Source organism: Lycorma delicatula, chromosome 5 (genome assembly GCF_047948215.1).
Source record: "Lycorma delicatula isolate Av1 chromosome 5, ASM4794821v1, whole genome shotgun sequence".
Taxonomy (NCBI): Eukaryota; Metazoa; Arthropoda; class Insecta; order Hemiptera; family Fulgoridae; genus Lycorma; species Lycorma delicatula.
In genome coordinates this window covers 67,457,423-67,482,604 of record NC_134459.1, presented here as the reverse complement: position 1 = coordinate 67,482,604, position 25,182 = coordinate 67,457,423, and the positions used below count along the sequence as shown (strand labels likewise).

Below are 25,182 nucleotides of genomic sequence, written 5' to 3'. Positions count from 1 at the left end.
AAATTGTAGTAATGCACATATTATTTATATGTGTGCATTTTATTTACAGTTTTGGTTATAATTGGTTACTATTGTGATTACATAATGTATTCTTAGAATGCTTTATGGCAATAAATAATATGTCTTGTGTAGTTCTAGATATTTTACATTGTGAATTTGTATGTATATGATTAGTTTAATTATAAAATAAAATTGCCCTATGCTTGTTTAATTATTATTAAAGGTGTATTCTACAGGATGTAAAGGCAACCTGTAAAACAAATGTTTTTTAAAGATTGTGAATTCTGGTTCAAGATGAAAACCAGTGCTAGTTTGGAAAACAGATGTTAATTTTAGATTTTGAGATATTAGTAAAATTTCTCCCTAGTTAGTCGATTATATATTGTTTAAAATGATTAAACATCGTCATAGATCCAAGATCTTTGTTTAAATCCAATTAAATAACTATTTTAACATATTATTACCAAATCATTCAGATCCTTGCAATGGCTTTACCATCTTCTGTGCCAGATCCATAAAATTGACAGGTGTAGCTTTCAGTTTTTTTTGTTCAGGTATATTGTTGTATTCTTGTTTATTATAGGTTTTCAATAAGGCTGTTTGACATTTGTAATTGCCTAGCTTATAGTTTGTGTAAACATATTTAATTTCCATTTCTGCAAAATTGAATTTTTTAAGCTTTCACTGCATCATTGAGTTATAAGTAATTTTTTGCATATTTTTATTTAATTTTAACATCTTTTGTTGAAATTCGAATTCAGTTTTCTACTCTAATCTCTTTTGAAATGCATTAAAATGATGTAAAAGTACATTTATTTGTGGTAAAAATTTCTTTCTTTACTATTTCTCCTTCGTTAGATTATACTGCTTATTTTTATAATTATTTTTTGTTTGATTTATTAAATATAACATTCTTTAAAATCATCATAGTAATTTCTATTTTTTGTTAATATTCTAAAAAATTTGTTAAAGATTTAAATTTATCTAAAATTCATTTAAAATTTTTCATTTCAAATTTTTTTCATTTAAAATTATCTAATTTTAATTTAAGATATTTAAAGATTGATTTAAAATGTGAATAATTATATCAGTTTTTAGTTTTTGATAATTCTTTGCATCTTTTATAATTTTGGTTTTGATTATATGTCTATTCTATTGTTGCATCCTTGTTTTGTATATAAATTTAAAATAAAAATTTTATGAGAAATGTTAGTGTGATCAGATCTTATATATGTCTTCTATAAGTTAACTTTTAAAGTTAATATATTTTTGAAGGTTAGAATAAATTCTAAGTTTTAATTAAAAACTTCTGTTTTCTTTTTAGTGCATAAGCCTTACTGGTATTTTTTTATGTTTAATTAAATATATATGTATATATTTTTACAGCCTAACTGGGAAGAAGAATTAGAAAAAAATATTAAAGAAGTTGTGCCACAGTTTCATTGGAGGCATAGAGCAATTTTATTTACTGCATGTATTTGTAGTGGTAGGTTAAATTAATTATATATAAATAATTAGTCTAAACTGTTCTAAACCTGTGAACCATGTAATTATTAATTCTCTGCGGCAGCAGGTTGGCTTGGGAGAATTCCTTTATTCAGGATAATGAGTCTTTCTAACATTTTTTTCACCATCCCTGTATGATTTATGAAAAATTTTGTCTACATTTCTAAACATATTGTTATAATAAATGTGACATTTAAAAAGAGAAACCAACTACCCTAACTTGGCTACTATAAGTTTTAGAATAAGTAAACAACTGAAATTTTATTTCTGGCTTGTATTTTATGTACATTTTTTAAGCAAATATTTCTTATATTTGTATCATATTAAGTGCAAATGAATTTTATACAATGCATTTTTGGAAATTTTGGTTTGTTCATTATAATAAAAGTAAAATTAATTATGTATTGCAACTTTATGGTAAACGTTGATTATGTTTTACTAACATCTGTGAAAATTTTATTATATTGTATCAGTAAAAGTAATAATTCAACAAAATAATGAAATAATTAATTCTCCTTTCTCATTATGAATGCATTTACAGAATGAGCTATTAACCTGATAACAGGAGATTCAACCTAGAAATAACAAAAATTTATTTTTAGTGAGTTTTATTTACTTTTTGTTAAGTCATTGTAAAATTGTAGCTAAAATACCAGAGTAAAAACCAGTACAAAATTTTGACTTCTGCAACATAAAAGCAATCTATTATGAATATATATTCACATATTTGGAAAGAGCATTCTTTATTCTTGAGAAAATTATATATTTTTTGGTACTGCAGAATGGGCAAACAAAAAAGTTAATAAATAAAAACTCATAAACAAATGCACTCATGCACAATTTGTGCATGTTGACATACACAAAGAAGTTCTGCCATTAGCAAAAAGAAGAATAAATTAAACACACTATTTAGTGATAAAATCTAAGAATGTTATCTAAGTGGTTAGTCAATGAGACAATGAATGTAACAAAAGCAACCAGTCACCTATGGAGAAATAATTTATTTAAATGATAAAATGCTTATCACTTTTGGACATAAGTTGTGGATATAAAATTATTATTTTTTTTGTAGAAATCCATAGAACAGTCTGCACTCATAATTTATTATTGCACAATGTTAAACGTAGGATTGATTCATAAATTTTACAGAAAGCATAGTAGACTAAATGTGTGGTTCTTTTACATTGCATTGCAACAGTTGACTAAATACCACTCATTTGACTCAGAAAACAGTAACTGAAAGTGCATTGGAGAATTCCCACATTTACCCAGTCTTAAGTCAACTAGGGCACTTTGTGGTGGTTCATCTTTGATTTGTTCAAAGAGGTTATAGAAAGAATTTCTAAAGCAGCGAAAAAGTAGTTTAAAAAATCAATTGAAAAAATAATAAATAGGAAAGAATAAAAATCATTTTATAAAACAATGAAGTGAAGTTCAGGATTAATCTTGATGTGATGACAAAATATTTTTTAATAAGGGAATAAGGGATTTTGTAAAAATATAATTATTTAATTGTAGTCTTGTTATATAAAAAAGGTCATAAGTTTAAAACTTGAATAATAGAAAATAGCTGACTGTTAATAGTTATAAATTAAGTGAATGGTTTAATAATTACAATTTTTTCTGATTAGAATTATGATAAATGACCAATGTTGACATAAATGTTAATTACCAACTTAAATGTTCTTTATTTAATAGTGGCTGATCAGTTAATGTATTCCAGATTAGGTATTATCACATTCAGTTTTCAGCAAAAATCTGGTGATTTTTCATCTATAATGTCATCAGTCTGATACTTCTCATTAAAATACATGTAAAGCATGTCCAAGGTTATAATACTAAAAAAATGTTTTTGTGATGTAAATGCAAGAAGTTTTTAAAATTTCATAAGATTTACTGTCTAATATGACATCTTCATTTCTATTTTTTGCTCTTGGTATATGTTAATTATTAATTTACTCTTTGCATGAATAAAACAAATTGAAATGGAGGTTTTTTTATCATATGCTGATGGTTGTATCTGTCAGTTCAGAAAAATAAACATTTAAGTAGATTTGTTATTTGTGCCGTATTATGTTTAATATATAACTGCAAAAATCAGATGTGTAATTGTTGGTTACAACTTATTTATTTACTTGTTTTTAAGAAATGTAAATTCTATCACAGTTATCGTAATAAGTCTTATTAAATTTCAGGTTTTATTTCTTTTTTTTTTGTGCAGGTTGCCCTTGAATAAAGTATGGTATAAATTATGAATTTATAATTTTTCTGAGTCCTTTAAGTCAAGTTCTGCACATTTGTATATGCTGAATTGTCTCAAAGTGCTGTCTGAGAAAACGAATAAAATTACATTTTTGTTAATATCTGCAGCAAGTAAAATGTTTGAATTATGTATTTAAAAAAAATACAGATTAGAATATAGATTCTAAGTGATAACACTTAGAATCTAGTATTTAAAGAAGTGAATAGAAATGTGTACGATCTGAACACAATGTTTTTAAAAAGTTTTACAACATTGATTTTCTCTATTAAATGTACTAAGTTTTGTGATGCTCATTGGTAAGGATTCTCTACCTATTGACTTGCAAGTATAATACATTATGTAGAAAAAGTTTTAGTGTAAAAATAAAGAACTTTTTTTATATAAAGGTGTGAAGTTCTCTTTCTTTCAATTTTTTAAAACTTTTTCGGTGGAGGGTTATAATTTTTATAATATATATTTTTTATAGAGCTGTCAGTCACTTCAGCCAACTGGATAGAGGTCCCATTGGAGCATAATCTGGGATGAAGAAAAACATTCGTTCATGTGTAGTTTAGTTAGGTGATATGCAAAGGAAAAACCTGTTTCCTTGTTGAGAAAGTATGTTATGGAGTTTGCTATCTCAGTAACGTGACTAACTCTCTTCTTTTTTTTTTGTAATGTTAAGTTTATCATTTTCTGTATTGTATCATTCTAATTGTAGATATAATTTAGTATTTTAGAATGGTTTTTGGCAACTTTCTTAAAATGTCAGGAAGATCTTGATTTCTGAAGACATAGAAAGCTGTACTTCGGTCTGAATATGTAAATGAATGTGGCCCTAACAAAGAAAATAAGCCCTTTAGATTTGATAAATGTTGGTATTTCATATCTGCAAATGGAAATGCTTATGAAAACTTTGAAATGAATTTGTATTTTGATGGTGATGTTGAGAATTTGTTGTCTTTTAAACGGTCTGAGATTTTGTTAAGTTTCCTTCAGCATGAGTAAAATATATTTTAATTCAGACCATACTGGACAATTCATACATTTTTCTTGCATCATCTACTGAATAAGAAAAGTTTCTGATCTTTAATCAAAGAAAGTAAAAAACACCTGGGTGGCATTTTGATTTACTGTATCAGTTTGTCATTTAACATTAAGGGGTTTCTAATGTTGGTAATCAATTAAAATGAACAATATGTATGATTAGGTAACCCATAAGCTAGTGGGGAAAAATGAATATTTATAATATAAAAAAAGACACATATGATTCACAAGTTTATTTAATATATCCATTTAATAAATGAACTTTTTTATTGTTATTATATCAAAAGTAATAATGTTTCAGAATTTTATTCATTAAAGCCATTGGAACTTTAAAAGGTGTTTTCATTTTACAATTTAATAAAAACTTTTATGAACTTTAATATAATTATTATTTACTGGAAATTGTTTACTAAGCAGATATATTATATGAACATGTGAATACATATATTTCATCCCCCTTTTTTTAAATTATAAAACATCTGAAATAAATTCCTTTTTTATTTTTTTACAGGTGCATTTGTTGGCTTGTTTATTTTATCCTTGTGGCATACTCGCCTAATAAATAAAGGGGAGACAAGTATTGAAGCAAATATCAATAAAGCAGAGAGAAAACGTCTAGCGGCATTTAATAAAGTATACTTTACATCATTGTTTTGATATCTTTATATGCTTATAATTATTTAGTGTACTTTCTTTTTATGTTGTGTTTTTATGTTTCATTATGGGAGCATAAAGTGAGTTTTATACTTGTCTTATTTAAATATTTCCAATTTAAAGTTTTAATTCTGTTAGTTGTGTTTTTATCTGTACTGTTCACTTATTTTTATTGTTATGCGGCTTTTTGAATTTAAATTTATGTCTTTTTTTCAGGAATAAATTTAAGGAGACAATGTAGGCATGGTTTCCTATTACGAGAGTTATTCTCTTTAACTAAATTGTTAAAACTTTGTTGATCTCAATTTTTCGTAGTTCATAGCCTATTTTCATGCAATATGCAATAATCAGTTTTATATTTTATTGTCCAACACTATTAAATTATCACTGCCTGTAATTCATAAAGCATTCCTTCAATTAATAAAGCCCTTTCAATTAATAAAGTAATTCATAAAGCCCTTCCTTTCTTTCTTAATTTGCTTCCAAGAACTTTTCTTTGATGATTGAGAGTGGTAATCCTTTGCCACTGGTGTGGAAGAAGGGTATAATTTGTGCACCTCTATTTAAGATAAAATATCTAGTTGGTATTCATTGTTATTGTCAGTTATGGTTTTATTCTTTTGAAGGAGCATTGATTGACTTTTTTTAACTTTAGGAAAAAAGTAGGAAGTAATGTAATGATATAAGATAAGTATTGGTAAATTGTGCTGATTGTTTATAAAATAGTTTTTATAAATGATGAATTCATGAAAAAATGTAATGTTTAAAAGATTTTTCTCTTTAAAATATTTTAAAGCTGTGGTAATTTTTTTGTGCATTAAGATATTATATTTAAATGTTTACAGATATATATTAATCCATACAATTTTGGTCCAAAGAAAAACTGGAGATTGTTTATGGGTGGAGGCAGGAACAGGTTAGATACCATATATTTGCGTGTATATACTTTTTTGTCTAAAGCTGTTTTGGATGAGATACTAACTTTATAATTTGACCTTTATTTATAATTATTGTTAATATAACTCACTGAAGGTCACCACTCCACTTGACTTATGTGTTGGGTTGTAGTGTTTCTGCACTTCATCTGAAAGATTCTGGGTATGAATCCCACTCAGGTATGCTGTTTTTCATACACTACCTAATTCATATATCATTTAGAAAGTTTAATTGGACATCCACCTGTTACTTCTGTAGGAAGTAAATGATTATTTGAAAAGTAAAGATATAAAATTAAAAAAAAAATATATATTTTATTTTTAGGTTGAGTTACAATGTTTGATATACTTGAGGATGGCTATTCCATTTTAGAGGTGGAAGGTATCTCATTCAGATTGCCTAAACAAATTTTTACTATAAATGTTAATCAATTTAATAAGAAAAATTAATTTAATTTTAGAGAATCTTTTTTTCGTCATATATGGGAGTAATGGAATACACAAATCAGGTTCCAGATAACCTGAAAATACTTCTTTATTATTATATGTATACTTTTTAAAATTTCCTCTTTCTAAGAAAACTCCATTTTTGATGATATTAAGATTGTAGGACACTCCTGGTTGTCATGCAAAGTGATTCCTGCAATGTGCTGAATCCTGTATGAAAATTCTAAGTTTACATTCTTAGCAGTGAAAAGATTTTTAGTTTATATTTAGGATTATATTAAGCTTTTATTATTATTGTATTAAACGTTTTTGATATTTTTATCTATGTTTAGTAGTTTGTTCATTCTAAGTATTTGTTTATTTAAACATAAAAGAATTATCATAATTTTATTTTTTTAGGTTTTGGTGGCGTGTAGTATTTCCATCCACTCATCCTCCTGCTGGAGATGGGCTTACATGGACCACAATACATTCTGAAGAAAGTGATAATAAATATAAAATTGCTTAAATACAGTATTTCAATGAATTTTTATTAAAAGGAAAAGGATCAGTTTGAGATTGAAGTAACTGGTGTTAAAGGTTAGTACCTGAGTAGCATCGCAGATAATGGAAATAATCATGATTAACAGATTTTTATTTAATTTACTAGTTCGTTATGAATTGCAAAGGTTGTTTAGATGTCGATGAGTGAAATAAAATTTATTATCTTCAGTCTGAATTCTTGAACAACAACTGTGACTGCAATAGCAGATGTTTACCTAAGGGTTAAGGAGTGACAGGACACACAAAAGACATGATGTTATCTGATCCCCAATTGGTAATGTTTCAGTAAAGTGGTAAATTGAGCAATGATGGAAGTGACCTACACTTTTGTTTCTTCAGTATTACAATGTTGCCGGTCTCTGAGGCACACGTGGTAGCATCTCGGCCTTTCATCCAGTGGTCCGGGTTCAAGTCCTGGTCAGGTATGGCATTTTCACACACTACAAAAATTGTCATTCATCTCATCCTCTGAAGTAATGCCTAACGGTGGTCCCGGAGGTTAAAAAAAGAAAAGAAAGTTATTACAATGTTGGCATGCTTCTCATGTATTTCAACAAGGATGGTTGAAATACGTAGATATTTACGTGGTAGAAATAAGGAGGATGAAATGTAGCCTTTCAGAATAAGTGTGAAATAATTATTCTGGATATATTGGAGATTAGCATAAGTTTTATCGATTAGTTTCTGGTTAACACCTGTGATGAAATCCATGTCACATAACTACCAGATTATGTAATTAATTTTAGTGACAAAAAGGTGTGATTGGTGGATTAAAAATTGTGTTTAGAAGAAAACTATTATGTGAAAGGTTATTCATTTGTTTTATTCAAAGTACAATAATTTATGAAGTAATTGGATATTGAATTTTAAGTTTTACTTATCTTTTAACTTAAGTTTTACTTAATTGCATCGCTTTAGGAATTGAACATTAAACAAAATATCTAAGAGTACAAGAAAACTCAAGAGAACAGTTCACCTGATTTTAGAATGTGAGGGTATTTAAATAAATGAGTTTATGAAAAGATTACCAAATATCCTGCATTGGGTTTGACCTGTCTATTATATAAGACTACTACAAAAAGAGAATGTATTTTAATTCAGGTTTTCTGCAAAAACTTATCTGATGTTTCTATCAATGTTATGGTAACTTCTTTCCTAATAATTGGTTATGTCAACCATTCATTAAGTGCATACAAGAAAGAGTAAAGAGACTGACTGACAACTCATGGAGTAGGCAGGTTTGAGTATTCATCAAACTAAAAAAAACAGAATTGTTTGAATATCAAAAAGAGAATTTCAAAATAATTTCTAATCATAGGGTTCCATAGCTATATTAAAAATAAAACCATGTAATATATATCATTAAGAATAAAAGAACGAACTATTAACAAAAATAAATTTGAAGAGCATGTAATAAACTGCTAAATCTGAGGAATAATGAGATACATATTAAAAGTTTCTGAACTTTTCAAGCAACATTCCAGTGAAAAGTTATGGTGTTGCTAGGTAAGTGATATTGTGTTGTGGCATTCTTTGTGATTAATGTGTCATTGATTTCATTATTTTATTGTGATTATTCTTTGAGCTGCAGAGTTACAGCTATTGTTCATGTGCCCATAGAATTTTGTGATACTATAAATTGATTTTCATGATAATGAATATATATTAAATTTTTCTTTAAACTTGGTAATCATTTTCAGAAATTTATAAAATAAATTTATGTTGATCAGTGTGTATATTTCATTACATATTGATTGATCAGCTCTGTATATTGTTAAGAGTGGCTTGTTTTATACAAGAGTAGGGTGAAAAGTTCCAGGCCTGGATAAGAAAACATAATTTTTGTTGTGCATTTTGATTTATTTTTCAATATAGTCACCATTAAGGTCTATACCCTTAGCTTAGCGTTTCCATAAGAGCACTTATGCCAGTTCGTACATTGAATTATCCAACTCTTTAAAATAATCATCTAGTCGACAATAACTTCTCAAATGGCTGATCTCTGTGGTGGAGTGGTAGCGTCTCAGCCTTTCATCCGGATATCCTGGGTTCGAATCCCGGTCAAGCATGGCATTTTTCATACACTAAAAATTTCCATTTTTGTAGGGCAATATGACTGAAGCAGTCGATGCCCGTCATCTCACAAGTTAAACATTAATTATTAATCATTAACTATCCTGTTAATGAAAGAACATTAATAACTGTAGGAATTCTAACAAAAATAGGAATGACACCATTCTATCTGTGATTACCAGGAATAATATAGATAATAAAATTAAACACATGCGTAATAATAATAATAACAATCAAAAAAATCATCCCAACAATTATAGCCACACAACTAATTAGACTAAAATTTAATAATAATACCGCTAATCGTATCAGTAATTATTAGACCAATCACAGGAATAAAACAAACATCAATAAAAAAATTGTAGTGTATTCATCAATCACAAATTCACCAATCATATTCGTATCATTATCAGTATCAAAACAATACAATTGACCCTATTTTTTTTCAATATACTCAATAATTAACTTTTTTTTTTTTATTATTTCTTCAGCCGTCAAAAATTTCTTCCCTCCAATCCATTTTTTTAGGTTAGGAAACAAGTGATAGTCACTGGGAGCCAGATCAGATGATTATGGAGGGTGTTGGAGTAGTTCGAACCATAATTCGTTGATTTTTGCCATTGCAATGACTGAAGTGTGAGCTGGAGCATTGACTTGATAGAAAAACATTTCTTCTTTTTTTTGCAAAATGTGGTAATTAATCCTTAATTTCATCGCTGAAATGTTGTAATAGGGTCACATAATATTCAGCATTTATTGTCTCATCCCTTTTTGAGATAATCAATGAAAATTATTCCACGTGCATCCCAAAAAACAGTTGCCATAACTCTTTCACACAAAAAGTCGGTTTTTGCTTTTTTTTGAGCCAGATGACCTTTTACAACCTATTGTATGAGTTCTGTTTTGTCTCAGGAGTGTAGTGATAAACCCAAGTCTCATCAACTATTGCAAATCAACTTAAAAATTCATCTGGATTGCGACGAAAGAGTTCGAGACAATCACCTGAAATGTTTTTAAGCACTGATTTTGGGGATGCGATACCCATCTATCACACAGCTTGTTCATGCCCAAATATTGTTGCAAAATATTACATATGCATTCTGTTGACATGCCTACAGTCTCTGCTTACTTGTTTACTGTCGCTCATCAATCTGCCAAAACAATTTTATGCACTTTTTCTGCCATTCTTGGACTCACTTCAGAAAGGCATCCATTTCGACATACATCGCTAGTGCATGTTTGACTCATTTTTAACTCTGCAACCCAGCATTTAACTGTTGTATTTGATGGAGAAGAGTCTCCCAGTGTCATATTAAGCTCTTAATTTCCTTTGCACTAAAGCCTTTCAGAAAGAAGTATTTAATCACTGCATTCATTTCTAGAATTTTCTAAAAACCACCCTAATATCCACTTTGATGGACTGTAAATACTGTACTAAGAAATGCAGCTACTTAAAAATCTTACAGTAATCAAATGAAGAATGAAATCATGCAATGTCGTCAAGAAATTAAAGCTATTAGCGCCATCTCTGTGTGAGGCCTGGAACTTTCACCCCATCCTCGTAAAGATGTTTATAAGTTAGTTGATAACAACCTGTGTTCAGAGCAACTCTTAATAATAATGCTTACATTGCACATGTTCATGAATTCATGCAGTATGATTTGATAGTTCAGAAAATTCATACCAGCTCACATGTATGTCTTGTCTTACACTTTTTGGCCAAGACAACTGCTTTCTCTGTTCATTTGATCAGGCTTCAGCAGAATTTTGCTTCACATCAGGAATGGAATACATCAAAGTTTATACAGTACACTTGGCTGTAGATATACGTAAGAAAAAAGTGAAGACTTTTTGAACAGACCATAGGAATTTAAAATAAATCAAAATTGAATCATAGGTAATTAAAAATCGCTGACAAGACAATTGTAGGACATTCCCACCACACGGCTTTCACACAAGTTCACACGCAACATAATTAAAAATATTTATCATTTTATTTAAATATAATATTTTTTGTATATTTAATTCAATGATACTAACTAAAACACGTGCACATACTGTATTTCATTTGTGCAGGTGTGGTGGTACAAGCAGCCACCCTAAAAAGCATTTTTACACTTTAAATATTATTAATTTATTTAGTTCTACCAGTCACCTGTGACATTACAACATAGCAGATGACTACACCATGTGTACTTTAGTTCTATATTAGTGCTCCTTGCAGACAGGGTACTAATGGCACACTATACGCACTTAGCCAGTAGTTTATTTACTGGGCAATGGTAACATGAAAGCGTTTTATGCCAAAAAAAACTAGTTTCTTTAGAGCATTTTTTGGGATAGGGGTGTGATTTTGCAAAAAATTTTTTTTTTTTAAATATTATTTTTTAATTGTTAACAATTTGCATAAAAAAAATAAGACCTTAATTAGGCAAAATCTCGAGATACTGAGGGACACCTTGCTATACAGCCTCAACCCGTGGACCTTTTAAGTTGAAAATTTAACGGAATCAATGTCCTATACACAGAAGTAATTTGCCCAAGTTTGGGGTTTAAATCAGTTAAATAGTTCAGGAGATATAAGGTGATTTAGGGTGGTGTGACACCTAACACCAAACACATTACATACATACAAATATTCTGAAAATTTCCATATGGTTTTTTGGGTTCCTTAGGTGTCAAAACATAAAGGACTTGTGAAAATCATGTGTGCCTAAATTGGACAGATTATCATACTTTCCGTTCTATAACTATAGCACTGGGCAGGAAAGTAAAAATAGTGTGAAACGTAGTTAATGAGAAATAATAAAAAGTCATAATTTTAAGAAATTAAAATTTTGAATTTTCATGGGTAATATATAAAACTTTTCTTATTGCTGCAAGTGATTTTGGACTGATTGGGATTTAAACATATTTTGAAATAATACTCTATATAATGTCCCCGTTAGATGAATTAATACTCTTATTCATGATAATATTAATAGCCTAGAAGCCTAGAGTCCTACTTTTCAGAAGTGACATGGTTTTCTGATTCTTCTTATTTTCTAATACATTTTTTATTTATTCTTTTTGCTGTAAATAGAAGAGCCTACTGATAATTAGAAAATTCTCAAATTTATAAAAAAAAAAAAATCAGATAAAAGTTTTAAACAAAATTTTATAAAAGATAAATTGTGTTTGTATTTTTACTTACCCTGTTCTGTTGCTGCAGAAGTAGCAGCAGCAGCAGCTGCAGAAAAAGGGAAAAGGAAAGTATAAGGAGTTGAAAATAAATGGAAAGGGGAAGTATAAGATAAAGGGAAAGTATAGTGATCGGCCAAAATTTTGGGTTTTGTAGTTTTGTAAATGTTTTACCATTTTTAATTTTCAACTTTTTTGTGTAGTAATTGTAGAAAATTTAGTGTTGATATGATAAAAGTATAAGAAATGTAAAAAAAAAACTTTTAAAAATGTTGACCTTTTTTAAAATACAGTACTTTTTTTAGAAAAAAAATTATTTTTCTAGCAATTATATTTTAAATACTGTATAATTTTGAAGATAAAAAACATCATTTGACCAAGGGGGTTTACTGGAACCCACAATTTTTTACCAAGAATTAATTTTTTTTTTTTCAATTTTAAAGAGTGGGTATAAAATAATATTGGGATTTCAAAGCTATTAATATCTCTTAACTTTGACTTACAGTAATGAATCACAAATAAAATGAAAGAGTAAATCTAGCAACTTTTCCTTACAAGTATTCAATGTGAACACCTTTAATCACATGGCACACATCCAGCCAGTAAGAGAGTTCATCTATACTTTAACTAGCATGTCTGAAGTAATGGTAGTGACAACTGCTTCAATGCTGTACCTTAAATCAGGAAGATTAGTAGGTAGCAAATACACAAGATTGTTTATAAATCCCTAAGGAAAAATCAAATGATGTCACTTCAGGCCTTGGAGGCCACTGCAAACAAGCTCTTTCATCGATTCATACTGACCTTTCCAGCGATTGTAGAAAATTGATGTTTTCCACAATCCTTGGAGTTATTCTAGTGATGTGTACAATCTTGTTATTAAAATTCTCTAGTTCATCTGCCAGTTTATGAAAATGCCATGTACACATTATATCCAAATAAGTAACTCGGTTAGGCTTGCTTCACCATAAAAAGAATGGCCAATAAACTTACTTTTAGGTGTTGCACAGAAAAATTTAATTTTGGGGAGTCCCTTTTGCATTGTTAGAGTTCATGAGGATTTTCTGATCTCAAGATCGCCGGACATTGTGTGTTTGTAAATTTTGCCAATAAATGAAATGTTAACTGTTCACTAAATACAACACAATCAAGAAAGTTGTCATCTTCATACTGCGCAGAATTTTTATTACAAAGTCGACATCTGTAGTCTGTGGACTTCAAAGCCTGTAACAGCTGTAAGTGGTGTAGATGCATATTGAAGTGTTTCCTTAAAACATTCCACAACATCACTGGCACTGCTAATTTGTGGCTGGCCAAATGTTTTATGACTACGGAGGAAGTCCCCTGGCATTTCAACATTTTCTTCAGACTTCTTTGGTCATCTGTTATGCTTCCCTTTACACAGATATCTGGTCATTTCAAACCAATTATGCCATCGACAGATGTTATTGTCAATTAGAGAATCACAATTAAACTTTAAACGGAAAGCACATTGAAGTGTAATTACAAATTCACATTTAGCAAACTGCAAAATACTGAAGACTTTCTGTTCAGGATTTGCCATTGTTGCTAGTGATGCTGTCAACTGAAAAGATAAGGATCAATCTACGGCCATGTGCGCAACTTAAACTTTAATTTTTGCTTTTGATTCTAGCTTTAACAACACCCTCGCCCAAGATATATAACAAATTAAAATCTTGATATTCCTTTTTTTGAACACCTGGTACTTTTAATACTGCATAACCTTTAAGGTAAAGTGCCATTTGATCAAGGGAGTCATATCAGACCCAAATTTCTTTACACTGAATATTTTGATCATTTTTCCAATTATTAGTTTAATATCTTTCTGTACCTGGTCGGCTAAGTTGATAAAAACCTATTTTTACTATTATTAATTGTAGTAATGATTATAATCATTTGATATTAATATTCACAATTTTTATTTTCGTTTATTTAATTTAATAAAATGATTAATTTCATGGCACTAAATATTGTTAGATTTTTGCGTAGTAAATTCAGATAAGAGTAATAATAATTAAAATTTCTTGAAAAGTTAATAAATTTTAATTAACTTAATTCTATTGTATTACTTCCATTTAAAAATATTATTGAATACAAGGGTTAGTGCCCAGAAGCTTTGAAATTCTTTGCCAGCTTTTTTTTTTCATAAAATTATTTTTAAGTCAGAAAATTTGAAAAAGAATAATTTTGAAAAGGAGAAGAATATTTTTAAAAAAATTTTGATTCTTTATAAACTTTAAGAATTAAGTTTAAACTTTAAGATTAAGTTTTAGTCAGTGTAAGTCACTCCCAGCCTGCAAGTTTCTATGAGAACAGAAGAGCTAGTAAGAATAAATTTTGAACATTTTCATTTTTTAGTGGATTATACTGCCTCACATCAACTTATAAGCCCAGTAACCCTTTCTGGCCATTTGTCTTGTCTACTTCTAGTTTGTCCAGATCTGGAGCTCATTAAATTATTCCAAGTGATCAAAGTATTCAAGTAACATGACTGTTTAATCTGCTAAAAGTAATTACTGTTAATTGAAATTTAACCCAGGTAAAATTCTGGGAATTTTACTAATTTAATAATCAGTTACTTTTCAGATTTTTAATGACAGCCTTGAGTTATATAAAATGTAGAAAGAACTTTTTGTGATTTTTTTAAAAATAATTGAAAAACATGTACATAACCTATTTTTAAACAGTACTTAATCTGCTCTTGTAACTTTGCTGGGTGTTAATCTAGTAGGCAATCCACTGATGTAGGTAGTTAATTCGTGGATGGCACCACTGAAACTTTTTATTGAAATAAAATTATAAATATAATAATCTAACCAAACTTAACCTATGCTCACTTTGCTCGCTAGCCTGGGTTAGCGAGCGAAGTGGGTGTAGGTTAAGTTTGGTTAGATTATACTTATAATTTTATTTACTAATATTCTTTCTTCAATATAGCATTTCAGTGGTGCCATCTAAGAACTAACTACAGAGGTAGATTACTACAACATTAATACCCTTTGCTGTAATATTTTACATATAATAATATAATATGTGAAATTGTATATTAAAAAAAGGGTGGAAATCTAGTTATCTTTTTATAAAGATACAAGGCTGGTCAATTATTATTGAATATAAATAATATTAATATAGTTTTTAAGATTAAGACAATTTCAATACTTGTAGTCATTTTGATGTTAATTGATGTTTTTTGTGGAAAGTTGTGTCTAATTTAAAAAGCATTTAAAATCTCTTTAAACACTTTTTAAAGTTTTTAAAATTGTGCTGTTTTATTACTTGTATAATGTGCATTTAATGTTGTATCATTCACTGAAGTAGCTGGCCTCTGTGGCGCAAGTGGTAGCGTCTTGGCCTTTCATCTGGAGGTCCCGGGTTTGAATCCCAATCAGACATGGCATTTTCACACGCTACAAAAATTGTCATTCATCTCATCCTCTGAAGCAATACCTAATGGTGGTCCTGAAGATTAAATAAGAAAAAAGTCTTAAGTATTATGCTTCATTTTTCTTTATTTTAATAAAGGAAGAGGAGGATAAAACATTAAATAAATGATGCTAGTAATAAGTGAAAAAGCACATATTGCAAGCAACATCATATTCATTTTAAACAAATTAATATTCGGAAAGTGAATAGAAAATTAAGATATTATTGACTGTTTTAATTTTTATTTAATTATTGTGTTTTAAATGATAATTGAAAAATGTTAGGATTAAGAAAACTTGTACGATCCAAAGCTGCCGTTATTCCAGCGACTCTAATGTTGCACTGCACACTATTTGTGAGAACATGTTTTAAATTTGAAGTAGATTCTAAAATATTTACTTGCTTATTTTGTGTAATAAGCACTTCGTTTTCTGTGATTCCTTATAAAGATTTATTTCCTTTTGTACAAAATTAGGGTGTGCATACAAAAGAAAAAATTTTATTGTTCTGTAATGATTTGAAATTGAAGATTATATTCTACACAAGCTGTAGAAGTAGTAGAACTTAACTTAAGGGTGTATGTTGTCAATGAGTAAGAGATAGTCTTAATTGTAGTTTTGATCTGTAACATTTAGTCTGTGCTGTAAATTAATGAATTGGTTAATATTGACAATGTAATGTAAATTGATTAATGACAGCTAAATTTAAATTATTAAAAAAAAATTGTGTTATTTTTTCCAGTATTCTGTTTGTTCTTTATTGCCTCACAACAGGTTGTGTGTTATTGCACTTGGCATTTGATGTTATCCAGTTTCAGGTTAAACATTCCTAAGAATAATATTCATTAAATTCAAGTGATCAAAGTATTTCAGTGACATGAAGGATTCAAATATAAGTAAAAGTAATTGCTTTTTCAGATGCATTGGACAAAATATGACGGAAGAGATATGTCAGCCTGTAATTAGATTGTCATGAGCACTCTTATTCATAAAAATTTTGATTAAAAGCTGTTTGTTAGTACGATAAAAATCAAACTGTGATAACAAAGCATTCTTTAGAATCATGAATACATTCCATGATTGCTGCAAGTATTTCAGAATTCCTGCTGATAGAGTAGTTAACTAATTTTTATATAAGGAAAAATCTTATAACAAAAGCAAGAGCTTCAGAGAAGTTAATAGAAAAAAAGGTGCTATTTGTTTAAGTTTACAAGTAACATTTACTTATTTGATTTTTGCAAGGAATTCATGTAATGGTTAGCGCCTTACCTTTAATCATATCTATTGAATGGAAGTAGAAAATCTAAAAGTATTCCTTTAACTAAAGGTGTCATGAACAAGACAGTGGAAACGTTTTTAGTACATACTATTATATATTCTGATTTTGTAATAAAAAATTGTAGGTAAATCAATCATGGAAATTCATACAATGTAGTACTTACAACTTGTATTATTTGTAATCTTTTTTAAGGCAGACTGGTAGCAATTGTAAACAAAACATTATTCTAGCTGTAGTAAAATTGTAGATTTTCTGCTAAGCTTGAAATACATCTGAAACTTCATTTCAGGTGCAAAACTTTTTGTTCTGAAAGAGATTTTATGGGAAGTAACTTAACAAAAAATGAATTCTTTTATTGAATTTCACCATTGTTATAGTTTATTTTACAGCCATTTCATTAAAAATTCTTTTATATTAATATTGTACGATAAAAAAATCATTTATGATTAAGTTATTTTTTACCTTTCCTTGTTTCTTTGATTGTCTCTGATTTGCTCTTGTACAGATTTACTGGGTTCCTTATTTTACCAAATAAGTTTGATTATTTTTAGAGGTCGGTAGTTATTTTTTAGTTTTAAAATATTAAGTAAATATGTTAAATTTAATATATTCAAAATTAGAATTGGTTTACGAAGATTAGATGATGACTTGCTGTTCAGCATTTTTTGCAGTAGTTTACATACATTGGTAATCACCATCACAGGCATGCAAAGTATTTCTTTCAATATAAAATTATTGTATCCTTTTCACTGCATTGTCTATGATCTCCTAAAATAAATATATATACTTGTTATCTATATAAGAATTATTTGTCTCATCTCACCTTGTGTGGTGCTTTATAATTTCAATTGATCTTTTTTTATTATTGTATTAGAAATTATGAATTCACAGAAATTTAAAGTATCACATGAACTTACCAGCATGCTTCTATTTTTAATTTCAATTAAATTGTTTAAATATGATTTTTTTTATAATGAGTAGAATTTTGTACATATGAAAATGAGATAAAATTATATGCATTAGATAATTTTTTAACATCGTTATTTCTAATGAATATTTTTTAATATATGTATTTAATATTTTTATGTCAGTTTTATAAATAAAATTTATTATTATCTTTAACAACATTTTTTTGCACATTTTCCTTTAACATTTTGGACGAAGAACTTTAATTATCTTTCAGTCTAAGAATTTGCCTAATGTTTATGGGATATAAAATCTGCATTTTGTAACTGCGTAAAAGTATCTTTTTCATTAAATTATATGATGCATTGACATTTCTGAATTTTATCCACTTCATCTACGGTGAAATTCAATAATGTTATCTCTTGATTTGTAAATTGTACCAGAATGACTCGTTTGGCAGTGCACAAGAAGGGATGTTACTTTTGATGCTACTTCATTACTGGCTTGTCATCTCTAATTATTGTCATTTTAAACTAGGGGGCTGCACCCCCTGGCCACTTTGTGGTCAGTATTTAAGCATTTTTCTTACCGTGTCAGAATTTAGTGTGAACCAATGTTCACTCACATCTCAACTCAAAGTTGAGAAAAAAATTTTGGGTAAGACCTAATTAGGTATGACTTGATTATCTGAGTGTATTAAGCCTTGCCTATCCCAGTAGATCAATTAGGTCTCAAATTATTACAGTTTTCAGCATTTTTCTTAACATTTTATAATATAGGGAGTCGTAAGTATTTGTGGTGTTGTTCTTATCATAGTTTCTCCTGATGCATACAGGCAAATGCTGAAGCAGTTCCTTTCATTTTATATATTTCATTAATAATGTTTTTATTAAATGTTAAAAACATTACAATACAAAAAAAATCAAAATGAAGAAAAGTAGTAATAAAAAAACTGAACTAACAATTGTGTAATAAATTGTGTTTTGTACCATAAACAGTACATTGTTTACAATAACATTTATTCTGTACTTATTTAATTCTATAAAATTTCAAAAAATTATGCCTAAAATAGTTTTTTAACAAAATTTGAAAAAAGAGTATAATAAATGTTAATGTAAACAATGTTTTGTTTATAGTTCAGAATACAATTTATTATACAGTTGTTCAATTTTTTCCACTAGATGGTAGCACTTCATTCAAAATAAAAGTGTGAGCACATACAATTAACCAATGCACCACCACTCTTATTAAAGAGATAGTGTAAGAATCTGTTACAATTGTTTAAAATAATCTTACATTCTTCTGAACTTACAACAGGTCATATGTAAATCTTGCACAAATTATTCAAAACATATCTTGCGTAATCTTTTCAAAATGAGCAAATAAATACTTTTCTTATATAAAAGTTTTATATTTATACCAAGAAAAGTTATATTTAGTATACCAATAATTATGCAGTTAATATACGAGTAAAATGTTATAATTAGTTTTTGTCATAAATCTTTATTTATTATTCAATTATGAATTCTTCCTTGCAGTATATTGATATAGCAAATACTGATAACAAAGTTTCATGGGGTGATACTTCAAAGTTTCATCACTACTCTAGGAGTGTATTTCTGAGTTGAAACAAAAATTTCATATAAATTTGTGTCTAGAAACTCTCTGTCGTGTAGGGCTGGTGAAAAGGTTTTGCCCTGATTTCTGCTGTAAAAGTAGTGTGATATTCTAAAATTCTTGACCCAAAAAATATTAAGATAAAATTGATATTTGATATGAAACAGTATCACAACTGGATTTTTAGAAGTTTTTGAGAAAATTCTTATTAAGCTCAAAAAATTCAAGGTGAAGTTTTCAAAAAGTAGCAGTTTTGGTATAAACTTTGTTAAATTGTATTATGTATAAAGAAATAACAAAAGCTGGCAGAATAAGGCTTGACTTTCCCGGCTATGCCATTCAGTCAAGAATGAAAATGCTTTTACATTCTTGACCGACTTTTGTAAGAATGAAAAAGCTTTGCAAGCTTTTTCATTCTTACAAAACCTTTTGGCTTCAGTAGAAAGTCTTTGCAATTAAGTTGTTAAAAGTTATCTTTATTTTCATAATAAACATTGTAATATAAGTTACAAAACATTATTGAATTTTTAAAAATTTTGGAGCCCCTATATCAAATGGGGCTTTTTCTTGATTACAATGGTAATCAAAGTTGGATTTAAGCATCAAAATTTCTATATTTCAAGCAAATTTTCTTTTGCTATAAGAAAAACCTTTTTTTCTGGAACGAATTTTGAAAACTCATTCCCCCGGAACAAATTTTGTAAAAAAAATGAATATGATCAATGCTAAGTTATAAGAAAATCGATTAAGGTCCCAGGTCAGTACTGAGACACAAGGCCAAATGCAGTTCAACACGTACATGAACGCATATATGTATGTTTTTTGGTCTAGATGAACCAGTTGGACCCTAAAACACAGAGATTTGCAAACACCTGATACCCTTTTTTTGAGACGATCACAATACTTTCCTTTAAAATATTCATGTTCCCCTATTCTAGCTATATTCACCAGAAAAGTAAAATTTTTGATAATTTAATTGATATAAACGTTCAAATTGATATATTATTTAATGATATAAATGGAAAATTTATAAAAATAAATTCAATGAAAAATTAAAAATACTTGAGTTTTATTTTAAATAGGACAGATCAAAACATCAGAAAATATTTTGATGGTAAACCAAATCAGCATTACTAAGATTTAACAGACTAAAAATTTTAATTGATTTATATACTAAAGACGTTTAACATGACCTTGATCACTTTATTGAACTTGAGCAAAATACAATGTTATACATTTATGGCAGTTAACCTCAGTAATATAATTTATTAACAAGTTCAAATGTGTCAAATTCAGCTTATCAATTGAGTCATATTTTGGTGATAATTAATAATGTGATTAATTTTATTATCTTCAATAAACAATTGTAATTTCTTTTTATTGGTTGAATAATGAATATAAAGCTCACATTTATGGCTGTAGTGTACCTTAATTTCAATAAAGTTCCCATGGAAGTTATGGTAAATGTGTTCATTTCAAAAACTCTTTGCTTTTATGATGCTATTTACTCTAAAAAAAAACCTGAAAAATTAAAATATACAAACTTGAAAGGAAAAAAACAGTAAAAAGTATAAAATTACAATTTTCCAAGCCTCTTAAATTTTTTTCCAATTATTTCCATTAAAGTTCAAAGTTCAAAATGACATTAATTTTAAGTCGCCAACAATTATTTCATAGGACCAAATTAATTATATCTGAAGATTTTCAATACATATACACTTTCTCTTCAATTGTACATCAGCTATAAATAGAATCCCCGATGAGGGGGTCTTACTCTTTAAGACTTTGGGGGTTGGCATCCCCACGGCCATAGCCTATGCAACTTTTCTTCCTACTACACCCAAAGCTGCTAAACAGTTTACAATATACCAACAACATTATACAAATTACAACATATACCCTTTCACAACTGCATTACAACATCGTACACAGTTTCTTCTTACACTTACACTCGGTGGTGTTGCGACACCTTACGAAACGCAACCGTAATTCAAGGTGGAAACTACTGTGCCGATGGGTGCATGGCTCTATGTAGTGAGTCTCGAACGATGTCCTCTGGGCACCTGTGCGAACTTAGTTGAGTTTAGCTCCAGTTCCAGTACGCGTGCGCTCTACTGGATTGGTCCGTTATATCGCCAGTAGTCATGGTTACTGTCTGTCCCAATTAAAAATCTGTCTGTGACTGTTGGTCCACTTGAAAAAACCAACAAAAACGGACAAAACCATCATCTATTGAATAGAGAAAGGTTCGAACCGTGTGTGGATCGGTACATTCACCGCAGCCGATTGGACTGCAAAGTGGCGGAGACCTTGTTACCACGTCATTGACATGGCGAACACATTCGGAAGGTCGTTCAGGGCAGTTTCACTTACATCATCATACTGTCCTGAGTTTGTGAGATATAAGTTGCAGGTAGAATATATTCGGTTGGTGATTGGAAACTCGTTAAATGAATTAAACGTATCCTTTTCTTATATGAGCTAAGGTATGCCTTGAATAATTCTCGTGACACTTACTCCGAAAATTATAATATCAGGCTCAGGATGTTATCACATCTCTTAGATGGTGCACTATGACATCTTTTGTTTATCTGTAATAGAATATTCTCTGACCAGGTGTTTTCAGATTCTTGGTCAGAAGCACTGGTGATCCCCGTACTGAAACTTAGTAAACCTAGTAAAGATAAATCACGCCCAAAAGTTATCGTCCTTTATCCTTGACCAATACCCTAAGCAAGGTAATGGAACTAATGTAAACCGTCGTCTAGTGTGGTACCTTGAGAGGTGTCCTAATTGCTCTCAGAACAATGCGGTTTCCGCCAGGTTAGATCATCTATTGATCACGTAATTGCCCTGGAAGCTGCTATTCAAAACGGCTTTTTATTTTGCCAACGGCTGGCTGCTGTATTTTTCGATCTGCAAAAGGCCTACGACGCGGCATGTAGGAGAGGAATCCTTAATACACTTCATGAATGGGTATACCAGGTAATCTTGCATTTATCAGGGGTTTCCTCAGTGGTCAATACTTCCAAGTTCAAGTCTGTATCTGAAAGTTTCACATTAGAAAACAGATTACCTTATTTACAGTAACATAAATAGTATAAGAAACTGCGTGCGAACACATAACTCGTTATGTATTCTTTATTTGTAGAAGAGTTTTCTATTTACGTAATATGTAGAACGTTAGCTACAGGTGAGAGGCTGCTTCAAATCACAATAACCCGCTTAGAATCGTGGTTTAAATCTACTGGATTCACATTTTCCCCGGGGAAAACGAAGTGAATTTACTTTTCCCGGTTGAGGAAACATGTTGACCCTAGACTGTATTTACATGATGAACCAGCTGAGGCATGTACACGCGGGTTAAATTTCTAGGAATGTATTTAGATCAACGATTAACTCGGGTAACACATTTGAAGGAGCTAAAGGTAAAATATTAGACATGCTGAAAGTTCTATTAATACCCTTTCAAAGTGAAATTTCACAGTTTTTCATGTTCAAATTTATTGGTAATTTTCTCATAGAAAGAAGAGAGTTAGGCAAATAAATTACTGGACCAATATTTTACCTTGAGAAAATATTAATAAATTGCTTTTTGTTTCATCCTTCCAGGACCAATAGTTTTTTAGTTATGAATTTTTCCGTAAACCCTTACAATCACAAAAATAGATGTGCCACAAAAATGGCCACCACAGGTAAACTGCTTAAATAAAAAAAAAAAAATAAAAAAATAGTTTTAAGGTCCTGAGACATGTAGGAAACAAGTGGGTAAGTTTCAAATTTTTTTTGAATTGGTCAAGCAACCACCCTTGTGTTACTTCAAATGGATTGACCTTAAATTATTAAATACTATGAAGTTCACATTTTCGGACACATTTAATACGAATTTTTGAAATTCACGTTTGTTATAGATAAAACAAAAAATATTGTAAAACAAAATATTGGTAGCTATTAAACATCCGTTTCATGTCTGCTTAATTTTTAAATTTACAAAAATTTGAAAAGAAAATCTATTTTTACTTTAATTAAATTAAAAGATTAATTAATTAATCTTTAAAAATTAAATCAAATTTTTGACCTAAATTATGAAAAGATAAAATAATTTAAAAAATGTTTTATTTTTATTAAATTTTAAGTAAATAAATTTAACAAAATATGTGATGGATAAATTTGTTGTTTACAGCGGATGGTTTTAAGTAACAATTTCGATAAAGCATCTTGCCTGGTTAAATGATATTCTATTTTTCAAATGCAAGCAAACATTGCAATAAAATTTCCACTGATCTGGTCTACTTCTTTATCGACGCATGCTCAGAATAAAAAGCACGACTACATCGAATGATGTCATCCCGTACAAATCTAAGGTAATGAATACGGAATGTACCGAATACTAGCGGAAAATCCCGATTACTGTCATTATGAATCTTGTGATTGTCAGATACTCTCTTGCTAATTAGTGTGTGCGTGTTAAATGTTTAATAATACGAAACGGTTTCCACATCGATAAATTTTTTATAAGGTAAGAAATGTTTACTTCAATATTTATATAGTATTAATAATCCACTTTTTTATTTATTTATAACTACCAGAAATAATGATTAATTTTCATAGAACTTCTAACTGTAACGAAAAGCAATTAACCATTATATAACGATCACAAAATGTCTGCTGTTTGTTCTTCATACATCTTTGATATCCTTTAGGTTTATCTTTTGTTTTGGGTATTCTGGTAGTATCGTGAAATTAGTGTGTTAAAATCTAACTTCTTACATTTAAAATATGTGTAATACGTAGATTAAAAAACAATCCTCTGTAAAGATTAGTACACAGGAGGTCTAATTGCTAAAAATCATCGTAACAATATATGGTATCCGTTACATATTCCTGATTAGAAATAAAGTCTGAATTATTAATGTGTTATTTAAATTCAAATGCAGCTATTAAAAGTAACAATTATTGTTAATTGAAAACTAAAATGAGTTGCTTATCCACTGAAAAATTAACGATAATTTTGTAATTAAACCACTGGTTATTTACGATTCTCCTCTGAGAAACTGAAAAACGAATAAACTAAACTAAATTAGCTTTTAACTAAATTATAGTTAAAATAATTTTTTTTTAAATATGTTGTTAGATCCCGTTTACATTACATGAAATTGTTTTTCAGAAGACTCTTTTTCTAAGCTAATTTTACAGCTCTTTCTTTAGAGTACTTCACAGAAGTAAATTTATTTTCATAGAAGGTAATTTATAGAGTTTAAAGCTGTAGTTTAGTGTAAGATCGTTTAAACCGGAATTAAAATAAATAAA

The 25,182-nt window shown here is 28.9% G+C and overlaps 1 protein-coding gene across 6 annotated transcripts in view; it reads left to right on the top strand.

Moving 5' to 3' along the window:
• Positions 1–24,367, top strand: part of LOC142325057 (palmitoyltransferase ZDHHC16B) — a 53,073-nt gene extending 28,706 nt beyond the window's left edge. Inside the window, exons 6-10 of one of the 6 annotated variants that reach the window (XR_012756480.1) lie at positions 1,387–1,486; positions 5,307–5,428; positions 6,295–6,365; positions 7,231–7,410; positions 24,056–24,367. Coding sequence is in view for 2 of the 6 variants with exons in the window: in XM_075366358.1 (XP_075222473.1) it covers positions 1,387–1,486; positions 5,307–5,428; positions 6,295–6,365; positions 7,231–7,339 (402 nt within the window). In the remaining 4 variants the exon portion in view is untranslated. Of the gene's footprint in view, positions 1–1,386; positions 1,487–5,306; positions 5,429–6,294; positions 6,366–7,230; positions 18,461–24,055 lie in introns of those variants that run through there. The other 5 variants (XR_012756478.1, XR_012756479.1, XR_012756481.1 and 2 more) reach the window with 5 other exon arrangements.
• The last annotated feature ends 815 nt before the right edge of the window (positions 24,368–25,182 follow it).